Here is a 12,612-nt window from a genome sequence, read left to right on the forward strand (position 1 = left end):
ACTTTATAATTTGGCCAGTAGAGTTCATAAAGTTTCTCTCAGCAGCAGAGCAATCACCACTGTTTTGTTCCATTTCCTAAAGCACTGAGGATTTGGTTGAAAGTGTGATCCCTCTAGGGGAAGTGCTACTGTCATCTGTCTGTTTGAAACAACCTTGGCTTCATTGTGACCACCACAACCTCAGCCAGAATCTCTGGCACTGGGCAACAGAAACTATTTTAACAATTTCTCCAAAAAAAAAAAAAAAAGAGTCTTACCTTGCTAACATGTGAGAAACACTGTTGCAGGTCATAGGTAAAGGAAGATGTGTGCTAGGGCCACTCAAATATGTATCATAATCCTTTCTTTTTCATTTACTAGCTCTGTAAACTGCCGACTGTGTGCCACAGTTGTCATCTCTACACAAGCATGGTAATGACACAAACACTTAGGGCCACTATAGCACTAAACGACAATGCATAAAATAGTAATAGAATGTGGACCGTGTATGTTGGTGTATACCTTTAATTTTAGGACCCGGGAGGCAGAGACAAGTGGCTGTTTCAAAGCCAGCCTGGTATACCTAGGGGATTATAGGCTTGCCTTATCCACATGGGAACTTCCAGGTCAGTAAAAATCTACACAGTTCAACCTCAAAAAAAAAAAAAAAAAAAGATGGTATAATGGACACAGAATATGAGCTTGGTATTTTTTACCATGTGGTAATGATATGCACTCTTATTTATATATTTTCTTGGTGTCCATGTAATTGCTTTATCTGTACTATTCATTTAATTTCTAAAGAAATGTCACTTAGTATGTATTATCTGTTCATTTCTTAGAGAAAGAAATTTAGGTACAAGGTGTGAATTTTTAGCTACACAGGTCACTGAAGAAAAGCTAGTGAAACCTATTAGCTTTACAGTTTCATTTTTAAATTTAAAATGTTATAACCAATAATGGTATCTGCAATTCTATTTTAAATTCTGAAAAATGGACAATATAACATTAATCATTAGCCATTAAGTGCCTCCTCTCAATCAATGTTTTTTTTCCTCTCCCACCATACCATCTGTGTATTGTTCATTCAATGATTTAGTAGTAGGCAATTTGATTTCATATGGTCTGTCATCATCTTTAAACTATTTTAAATAATATTGATCAGTTGGAAGGTCACTGAGACATTTGTAACATTTGTGCTTTTGTGACTAGAGTTGTTGGGGTCAGGATATGGATCCTGGCACCCCTAACGCACTAGGCTTAGCCATCCTTTCTCAATGGGCCAATTAAAGAGACAAGGAATAGTGAAAAAGGCAGAGAATGCAGAAGAATGCAAATGGATTGACCTAGAAATTATCATAATGAGTGAGTTCACCCAGAAGCAAAAAGAGACAAATGGTATATACTCACTTATATCAAAACACTAGTCCAAGGGATACGTCTCATGAAAAACTTTACTTACCAAGAAAGTGGGTCAGAGGAGAGGACATCCTATTGAGACTTTAGGCAAGAGTAGCATGGAAGAATGGGGAAATAGAAGGACCCACAGGATCCTGGAAACCTACAAGAACTTCATGACAGGCAGATCTGGGCCCTGGGGTCCTCCTCAAACTAAGGCACCAGCCAAGGAGAAATAGGCAGTAAACTTCGAACCCCTACCAAGACCTAGCCGACGAACATGATATTCTCCACCATTGAGTGGAGAGTGAGATCTGACTCTCACACGAACTCTGGTGCCCTCTTTTCTGACCATGTCCCCTGGATGGGGAGGCCTGGCGGCACTCAGAGGAAGGATAGCAAGTTACCAAGAAAAGACTCCATAATCTTAGAGCATATATAGGGGGAGGAGGTCTCCCTCAATCACAGACATAGGGGAGGGGAGAAGGGGGGAAGTGGGAGGGAGGGAAGAATGGGAGGAAACAGGGGAAGGGCTAACAATCAAGATGTAATATGAACAAATTAATAAAAAAAATGGTAAAAAAAAAAAAAAGAAAGAAAGAAAGAAAAAGGCAGAGAAAGATTCGTTCAATGTGGCCACACTGGGAAGAGAAGCAAGTAAAGAGGTTTGCTGATGCTGCACATCCATCTTCATGGTATTGACATGATGAACTTCCAGCTTGAGGAAAAGTCTAGAGATGTGCATGTGTAAGCTGCATGCTCAAGATGTGGTTCTGCACAATACTGACTCATCGTCAGTTCGGTTCCCATCTCTCCTGAAAGGTGGTCTGTAGATTTGTCAGAAAATTGTTAAGTCTCTTCCTGGAAGACAAGCTCCTTTTCTGTCTGATAAGAAGCTTTTGCCTTTTCCTTCTCCCAGCCTGAACCTTCCAGTGTGTGTTGGGGGATGGGGTGGGGTAGGGTGGCAGGCAAATTTCAGTTCCAAGGAGATTATCTGATGGTCTAATGGATAGTCAATGGTGCTTTTTTTTTTTTTTAAAGAGGATCTTCATTTCTCTTAGGATGGTTATCTTTTTCTGTGGCATGTATATTGAACCTGGGATTAATTGCATATATTAGAGACAACTATATATTCGATTTATACATTTTGGAGACAACTATATTTTCAAAACATACATTTTAGAGCCAACTGTATCTTCAATATAAAAGTTGCTATATTGTATTTTCTTGGGAAAGATATTCTGAAGTCATGTTTTTAATATTTCATTTTTTAAATGGAAGAAAGGTTGATGATATCAGGGAGAATAAATAGGTATATTATTCTGTCTGGACTGGGTCATGCACTTTTCAAATGAAATGCTTACATCGTATTTCTGTGAATTGAAGAATCGGTGCCCTCTGACCTGATGGCCTGGGATGGTGTTCTGAGTACTTCTAATCACCACTGCTGTCTTCACAGAGAATGAGAATTCACCTCTTAGCCATCACTCTTTTTACTGCCCTGATATTTCCCGTGTCTCTATTGCAATTATTAGCAGCACCATAGGTGATAAACATCCTCACCTACATTTTTTCTTGCAATGAAATACAAATCACATAATCCAATTTTATTTTGTTCTGAGCCTGTAGTAAGTTAAAGACATTTCCCAAATAAGGTATCTTTTGATATTAAAAAAGAATGAAGGGAATAATGAATAGATTTTTTATGTTCTTTCAAATGGAGTGACAGGTACAGGGGAGAAAATCTTTGGATGAAGCATTGAAATGCAATGTCTCAATTAGGAAGTTTTTTTCTTTTTTCTGGTAGAAACAAAAAGCATTCCATTGCTACAGATAAAATTCACATTGTTTATTAATTCTTGCTGTATAGGTTTTTTTCTTTGTAGAGTATGTGAATAGTCTTTTTCTGCATGCAATTTGTTTCCAAAGGGAAAAACAATATTTGCTCTTCATCCAGTTCTTACTTTTAATTATAAAAACATACTTTTCACTGTTGCATTTTATTAGATGTGGTTTACATACTCACCCTTTTTAACAGTCAGCATCTCTGAGAATAATTATAGCCGTGTTTCATGTAAGTCTGCTTTATTGTGCTAATGATTAGCTACGTATTCAGTTGTTCTAATCTTGTTCCATCAGTGAACTCTAAGGGGAGACTTTTTTTCTTGATGCTGTAGGTCAGAAACTACTCTAATTTATGTGGAGGGTGGATGTTTGTAAATGGAAAATTGAAATCAGGGAGAGGAGAAGGAAAGACAAAGGAGTAGGAGAAGGGAACAGGCACATAGAGAAAATCATAACACACAGTCAGTTTGAATGAAGGAGATTATTTGAACGCATTTTTTGATGGTTAACTCGTACCTTTCCGTTAATCAATTTCAAGGCATGGAGGCTTTTAAATGTTGGCAGTAGTCCTCTGCTCTCCTCACACATCACATTTTTAAAGGATATCCTCACTTAGTGTAAAGTGTTGTCTTATCCCAGTATTAGAGACTGTAGCGAAGATTTCCATTTACTACAAAATAAACATATGGTAAGCATATCTACCTACGGTGCTCATGTGAGCAGGTTTCTGTATCACATTATTTATGATTCAGCATGTAAGGTTAGTGTGGGAAAGGTTTTCCTCTGTTGTCAGAAGTGGAGGACCACTGAGGCAAAAGGTCAAAATTTTCAAGCCAGGGCCTTCTGGTAAGAAAGAGGGCTGCCTAGTCTAAATAGGACATCTCCATCAAATCCCTCTCCTCAAGCCTCAGTGAATCCCACAGAAGGGGCTACAGAAAGATTGTCTGAGCCAGCGGGGATGGAGGACTCTGGAAACACAAGGCCCTCTGAATCAACTAAGCAAGGCACGTATGAGTGAACAGAGACAGAAGCAGCAAGCACAGGGCCCAAAGAGATCTGCAACAGGTGCTCTGCATATGTATTACACCTGTTAGCTTAGTAGTTTTATGGGACTCCTGACTGTGAGAATAAGTGAGTTTCTGACTGTCATGCCTGCTCCTGGGATTCTTCTCTTTCTGTTAGGTTGCTGTGTTCAACTTTGATAAGATAGTTTTTGCTTCATCTTATTATATTTTATTTTGTCATATTCGGTTGTTATCTTTCAGAAACCTGTTCTTTTCTAAAGAGAGACAGACAGAGTTGATCCGGAGGAGAAGGGGCTGGGGAGGAACTGGGAAGAATGAAGGGAGGGGAAACTATAAAAAGGATATATTGTATGAGGAAAAAAAAACCCTCTGTTTTCAATAATAGAAGAAATTGAAGAAAATAAAGGACGGTCAGAATAGTATGTGTTTCAGATATGGAGTCACTATAAATTCCTCTCCAAAGAGAGTTAACTCTTCAGAAAATGTATGTATCATAGCAACAGGGCAACAGAAAAATATGGAGGAAAAGATGGAAAGGCATCAAAAAGGAGTAAGTGAAACTGAAATAGGTCTGGCTGTGCAGTTCTCTACTGCAGTAGAAGAAGCATAAGCATTATCTCAAAGCCAGGACGCCCCAGTGAATAGACACGGGCAGCCACACAAGAAGGACAAGCACAGAGCTCTAAAGCTTAAAACCTGTAACATGAGTTTGTGTGAGGAGGTATATCAGGAGGACCTGGGTAAGAGAGGTTCAGGGAGGGGGAAATCATGATCAAATACATAAAAACATATTGTATGAGATATCTTTTTAATATACATTAATTTTATTACCCATGCATAAAACAAACTACATGCAACAGGGAGAACCATGTGACAACCATGAGTTCTGTAAATGTTACATTCGTAGTGATTTGGCTATTTGTATTTGTCAAACTTGAAGTAAACATCTTTCCTGTGTTGTTGGGTCTAAATTTCGGAATGAAATTCACTATCTATAAAAAAAAAAAAGTTGCAGACTGGGGTGAGACAATGATTCTTCAAGCTAATGGCCACCAGTGGGCAGGAGTACCATTATGTAATTCTGCATGACTCAAAGTGGTGCGATTCCACCTCTAGATGGACCCTACTGTTCAATAGTGATCTGGAGACCAGAGGGCAACAGCCAGGTAGGGAGGTTGACTTTATAGTGCAGCAGCCTCAGGGGGAGAAATGGCTCTAGGGGGCATCTGTGGAGATTGTAAGAACTGGGCTGAGACAAGTCCAAAGCCATAAACACAGGGGCAAGGAAACTTACTTAGGCAGTGAAGTTCAAGAGGGCAGCGTCATCCTTGGTGTCCTGGAATAGACTTTACTGAGGCTAACCCTGGAATCAGATCTGTCTGAACCTGAGATCAGCAGATAGTTCTGGAGCTTGCTCCCTGTTTGCAGTTTAGTGCCATGGAGTCCAAGATTGCTAAGCACAAGCAGCTGTGTAACCCCGGGGTTATGCCTCTGCTGCAAGGTGATCCGTATCAAGTGGCGATGAGGGTTGAAAAGCCGGAAGTCAGGCCTTCCAACTGTGTGTTTCTCAGTGCTTGGTTAGTCCCTTTCTCCAAACGTACTTTAGAGACACCTTTGAGCTGGAACACGGACCATTCTAAGTGTAAGAATTAAGAAGGCTAACGGGGAGTGGGTGTGTGTGTATGTGGAGGGGGGAGCGGAGAGAACTGACCTAAACCACAGGCTCCAAATTTGAGTAAGGTCATCAGAGACCCCCAGAATACAAAGACAAGAAGTAAGGCAACATAACCGCTTCAGACAATTCTAACTTTTCAAGTACTGTGTTTAAAGATCATTAAATGGGTAAAATAAGGACAAAAATTTCAGGGGTTTACTAGTAAAAAACAAAGACAAAAACAAAAACACTATCACTAATGTCAATGAGGAAACAGATGAATCACTCCACAAACTCAAGCAGAATGTCAGCCACATGTGGGAAAAAAGTCATCGAGATGGATAAGAAAATTAGGTCAGCAGCACAGCAGAAACTGAGCGGAAACAAACAAAATAACACAAAGGAAATATTGGGAACAGAACAGTTACTAAATCACCATAAAGAGAAAATAGCAGCAAAAAGCACCTGTGATAGATTTGACCAAGCAGAAGAAAGAGTGCCATGAATGGAGGATGAGACCAAGGAGATGACACACTCAGTCAGTAAAGGAAAAAACCAGAGTGACAATAATGTGTCGGAGCTCTTGAGTATGATTAAGAGGCTAACCCTCCCCAGTGCTTTCTGATTAGATTTAACACCCACTCCACAAGATGAAACCCATATCTAGTATAATTATTGGGCCAAGAATCTATGAATAGACAGAGAACCTACTCTCAATTGTGTTGCTAAATGGACATCAAATCAAACCAACTCCTGAGTAATTATTGCTATACCACCAGAGCAATAATAGATCTTTGACTCCTCATCTGAGAAAGTTCTATTTGCAGCAGATGGTGGCTAACAGAGAGAGCCCCAAAATGGACAAGGTGCAGAGAATAGGACACTGAAGAGTGTCCGGTGCTGCAGGGAATATGTATCTTCTATTCCTTGCCCCACCAAGCCTTAGGGATCGTTGTAGCAGATGAGCTGGTAGAGTGTAAGGACACAGTATCTTCTGGACACAGCAGGGCAGCTGCATGTATGAACTCAGTGTTTGTGACAGAATGCACAAAACCCATGCAAGCATAAGCCAGACAAAACCCCTGCATGGAGAAAGGAATACAACAGTCCTGCCGGTACCCATGGTACTATTGGTGGTGGTTGGCTGCTGGGAGAAAGAGGATTTTTCTAATTCTAGTTTCCTATTTAGCTTGTATTAAGCGGGATGCATTCCGTACCTCTCAGGGGTGCTTGTTTAAAACAAACTGTATGATCACTAGGTAACAGCCGGATACAGAGTCCTTTCTGTGTGGGTTTAAACATGCAAAGATGGTACTCACCTTAGGTGCTGTGTTCACTGGGAAACAGGTCCTTGGCATTCTGGATTCATCGCAGCCCCCCCCATCCTTCCACCTGCTTGCTCTTCATTTGCATTCCCACCTATCGCTAGGCATTTTGCCATAAAATTGAAGGCTTGGCTGTTACTCAGCAAAGATGCTGGTCAATAATGCCTCAAGAAATTGGCCTTCCCAGGACCATTTATATTTAAGTAGAAATCCATTCGTGTCAAATAGGTTTAGGAAGACCCAGAGGAATAATTTTCAAATGCCTGAATTTAAGACATTCAGAGGAGGAATCATTAGTCATCTGATCTTACTTTGTGTTATTTTTCTCTATTTGGATCACAAGAATTATACTATCTTTTAATATCTTAGAATTTCTAGGTGTAGATAGAGTTATTGACAAGTTTTATGTTACTAAGCTTGAGAAGGGAGAGCAAAGGGGACAAGGATTCCATAGCTGCATGATCACATTTCTCTCTGAATTTTTATATACTGAAAAGCAATATTTGGCAAGAAAAGAAAAGAAAATAACTCTTTAAGCTGCTATGTAACAATAACTTCTTTTACTTATTGCAAATTGCATTTGTGCCATTTTCATAATATGAAATACATTGCATGGCCCTTGTCTCCATTGCAAACAAGTCTATAATGTTCCTTAATGTAACTTTTAAAGCATCGCTCGCCGGGTTTCTATATGGTTTTCACATCTACTCACTTTAATACATGAATATTTTCCCCATAATTTGATGTCGCATAATTTACCCTATCATTCTTTTTGTCATTGTAATGAAGGCTTTTTTCCTTGTTGCTGTTTTATATTCTGCAATAAGCATTTGGTGCCACTTTGTTCTGCAGAGTTAAATGTTGGTAATAGAATGTTTAAGTCAAACATATGAGAATTTCTGTTTCTTTATTGTAGTTATTATTTCTCTACATTTGCTTTCTGGAATTCTTGTAAACTAAGCCACTTAATGTGACATCAGATTATTAAGAAGTCACCTTCCTGAAACACAGAGCTCAGTGGGTCACAGGGCAGATATGCGGCTGACAGCAATTCAGTGAACAGAGTTAAGCATCTAAGTGACAGGAAGTCAGGAGATGAGCTTTGCACAGGAAAAGCATGCACTCACTCTCCACCCCAAGAACCTCATAGCTACACTTCAAACTTTGTCCTATGCATAAAACCTTTTTGTTCTAAAACTATTCCCTAGAAATTTTTATTCTTCAAAATACTCAGCTTATTTATCTAGAAACCCACACACAAACTCCCCGGTTTTGTTCGATATTGTCATCATTTGAAATTTACTTCTTGTAGCTTCTGTTTCAGCTATGACTGAGTCATTAATACTTGGTGACTTTCCTATAGTAACACAAGCCAGTTCATGTCTCCCTTGTTTTCACAACTGGTTTTGGCTTTATGATTTTGCAGGGGTTGTAGTTTTGGTTTGGTTTGGTTTGGATGTGCTGTATATCCCAGGTTATCCTCAAACTTGAAAATATCTTGCCCCTGAAGTGCTAGAAATCAAAACACGTGCTATCACATTATTTATCTCTCTCTCTTTTTCTACTCCAATTTCAATACCATATATATATATATATACCCAGTATTCATTGGAAGAATTACCAGTGAATAGGTAATAGATGGCCAAATTGATGCATTACATAAGCAGGACCAAGTCATTCTTACTAAAAGTATTACCTTTTTCATTAAAAACTTAAGGATTTAAAGTTTTAGATGTAGATTTAAAGCATTTTTCTTTGTTATATTAAAAACTTAGTTAAATAACAAACTCCCTTTTGCTATTTTTAGACCCTGTTGTGAGAGTTATATACCCCTGGTGAGGATTTCTGTGTCCTGGATGCTCTAGTAAAAGCTCTAATATATACACAGAGGATCTAGTACAGACCTGTGAGTGCCCTGTGATTTCTGCTTTAGTCTCGGTGAGTTCACATGAGCTGTGTTTAGTTGATTTAGAGACTCTTGCTTGCCTGTCGTCCTCTGAATCTTGGTGACACAAGCGGTGTAAGGTATGGGTTCCATTTCATCGAGTGGGCAAGATATTGCATCAGATCAGATATTGGTTGGTTACTCCCACAAGCTTTGTGCCACAAATGCTGAAGCATATTTTGCAGGCAGGACAGATTGTAGATCAAAGGTTTTGTGGATGGGTTGGTGTTTATGTTTCTCTTTTGGTAACCTGAAGAGTACCTTCCCATAGCAAAGACACTAGAACCTAAGGCAGAAGGTTCTATGTAGGTACCCAGTCAATGTCTTCATCTTCAATAAGTGTGTGGGTGTGGTCGTTAGCAATTGGACCCAGCTGTCACTTTGTGGAGAGCAACCTAGGTTGTTTGGGGATTTCCATGGGATTTCTTCAATTGGATGTTACTCAGTCCCAGTATTGGAGGCTTTATTTAGTGACAAAAGATGGCCTGATGGATTCAAGTCTCCGTCATTATTTAGAGACTTCATTAGAATTGCCTTCATATATTTTAAGATGTGCCCTTAGCATTAAATTTACGTACTGTCCTTTTCAAACACAGGTACCACAACATTACTCAAGACCTCTAGCAGTTTCCTTGCCTTATGATATTCCCATTCCAAGCAGATGCATTTCCTCTTAAAGGTTCAGTTGGTCCCTTCTTGTTCTGAGATAAAATGTCGGAGATCTTATTGTTTCACCGGAAGTGCTCCTATCCTCATAGAATTAAGGCCTTGGTTGAGGTTTTAATTTTTTGTGTGTAATAGATCAAGAATTAGACTTTTTATCCCTATGCAATGGATTGAAGGCACTTTTTAATTTTTCAGTTTTATCTGTTATTATATGAGCACCGTGTATTCATATGTGAGTGTGGACATGGGTGTGCCACAGCATGAATAAAAGTCAGATGAAAGCCTTTCAGGAGTTATTTCTTTCCTCCCACCATGGTTTCTGGGACACGAACTCAGGCCATCAGTCTTACACAGCAACTGATTTGACTTTTTGAGCCATCTCCTTATCAATTTGAGATATTTCCTAAGAACCCCTCTGGGGTTCAAGATTAATTGTTAGTGACCAAAGACTCTCAACTTTGGTTGATGTTTTCTTAGAATCTATTTTCCATAGTAGTAAGAACCTAATTGTGTTGTTCCTACATATGGTTTACCTCCTGTATTTCCCAGATGCTTGACACAATGTATAACCAATATACTTTCATATTTGCACACGATCCCAGTTTATTGCTGGTGAGGGATTTTATAGTTTGGGTTATCTCTTAGGACAAGGACTATTGTGTTGTGTTAGGTATCAGCAAAAGATGGTCCTTTTTGCCTCTTTCCCAGATTTATTTTAATATAACATTTAAATGAAAGTACATGCAGTATTAAATTGGTATTAGATTCAAATTTATTTTCACACTGTATTCTAGTTAAGAAATGGTTCAACGATATTTTTAAAACTTTTTAAAGTAGTGATTCTTTTGATGCCTTTTTAAAAATATTTATTTATTTATATGAGTGTTCTATTTGCATGTGTGACAGAAGAGGACACCAAGCCCCATTATAGATGGTTGTGAGCCATCATATGGTTGCTAGGAATTGAACTCAGGACCTCTGAAAGTGTAGCCAGAGCTCTTAACCACTGAGCCATCTCTCCAGCACTCTTTTGATGCCTTTTAATGGTAACTCTGTGCAGGTGAGTGCCTAGTCCCAGCCATTGCAGATATTTTTAAATTATTTTTTTGAGACTACTTTATTATATCATTTTATCCTTTCTTTTCTCACATCCAAACTCTCCAAGAACTTTGCAGTAAAACTCTGTTGCTTATGACACCATATCCTTTGGTCATAGGACATGAAGAAATCAAAATGATATTGACCAGGAAGCTTGTTCAGTGTTGGATATATTTCATAGTACCAGAAAGTTCTTAGGGACATTGCAGGGGAGAAATATCATGAGAAGTCTTACTCAGCTGTGAATCTTTGAGCTACAGTGATGACCTGCATGCCAAGAAAAGCTAATGGGTGCATGAGTGGCATGGATATTTTGGTGGTAGCCAACCATTTTCTGATTCGTTTTAAAGGATCATTCCACAGAAGAAAATACATGCCTGGTACTGTAAATATGGCTAAGAACCCAAGGTTAGGAAGGTAAACAACACTACCAGTGGAACCAACTGCTGTTGTTTTGTTAAATGGATAGAACGTCAACCTGATGTTTATATTTGTATCTCTCTTTGTATATTCTTGCTGCTCTCAGATCACCTTAAAAATGTTTCTTTGTACAGTGCACAGCGGACAACTCAAACTCACAACTGATAAAAAGGATGGAGGATAAATGTCTGAGGAATGCCCAGCCACAGCTAGGACATGGAGCTCCCACATGTAACTGGTCAGAGTCTGTACTAGGATGTTTATCAGCTAGCAAAGACCATGCCCCAGCGAGAGGCAGTTCCTCTTCTTGTAGACAAACACCATATGTCCTTTCACAAATCTGTTTCCAGTGGACAAACACTGCACACCAGAGGGGATAAACCCTGCACAAGAAGACCAACAGAGTTAACTACTAGGCCTTGGAGACTTAGAGATGGAAGCATCAATCAAAGAACATGCATGGATTGGACCTAGGCCCCCAACAAATATGTAACTTGTGGGTAGCTTGGTCTTCATGTAGATCTCCTAGCAAGTGGAGCAGGGGCTGTCTCTGACGTAGACTTTGTTGCCTGCTTTTGGACAATTTTCTCCTAGGCTGGCTGCCTTGCCTGGCCTCACTGAAAGAGAGTGTGTTTAGGTCTGATTCAACTTGAAGTGCCAGGGTGGGTTGGTAAGGAAGCCCTCCCTATTCTGAGGAGAAGGGGAGGGAAAAAAGGGGGAAATGGTGAGAGGGTGGGAGGGAGGAGAGGAGGGGGCCTTCATTTGGGATGTAAAGTGAGTAAATAAATAAATATAATTTTAAAAGTGTATAGAACAGTCCTAGGAATATTCTGCTATAAGATTTTGAAAGTCTATATTTATTTATTGTCATGAGTATTGTTTTAAACATGTGAGAAGAGAGTTTGAATTTAAAGTAACCCATGGAAAATCCTAAGAAATATCTCTTACCATTGTTGGGGAAGACATAAATTATTGATGTACAATTTTATTATTCTTACTGTTCACATTTGCCCTTTAGTATTTGTGAGTTCTATTTCTGACAGTTGCCCTTAATAAATTTCTCATATATAATAGAAGTATTCTTTTATACAAAATGTGGAAGCAGATTGATTACTTGTGGTAAAGATGACAGTTCTTCTTGTATTATAAGCTAAGAAATGTCATTTTTAAATTGCTAACCAAAGTTATCTCTATTGACAGAGTGGTTTGGATTTCTTCATTTATCATTTGAAGTAACTTTGAAAAAAATGAAAGCAA

At 39.0% G+C, this 12,612-nt stretch overlaps 1 protein-coding gene across 1 annotated transcript in view; it reads left to right on the forward strand.

Annotated features, from left to right (window-relative positions):
• LOC311596188 (uncharacterized protein) overlaps positions 1-11,893 on the forward strand; it is a gene marked incomplete at its 5' end in the record, with an annotated part of 58,119 nt that extends 46,226 nt beyond the window's left edge. Inside the window, one exon of the mRNA XM_084779418.1 lies at positions 11,490-11,893. Within this exon, the coding sequence (XP_084635544.1) occupies positions 11,490-11,735 (246 nt within the window). The 3' untranslated portion in view covers positions 11,736-11,893. The remainder of the gene's footprint in view (positions 1-11,489) is intronic.
• Positions 11,894-12,612: the final 719 nt, after the last annotated feature.

Source organism: Acomys minous (genome assembly GCF_964271855.1).
Source record: "Acomys minous genome assembly, chromosome: 4".
Taxonomy (NCBI): domain Eukaryota; kingdom Metazoa; phylum Chordata; class Mammalia; order Rodentia; family Muridae; genus Acomys; species Acomys minous.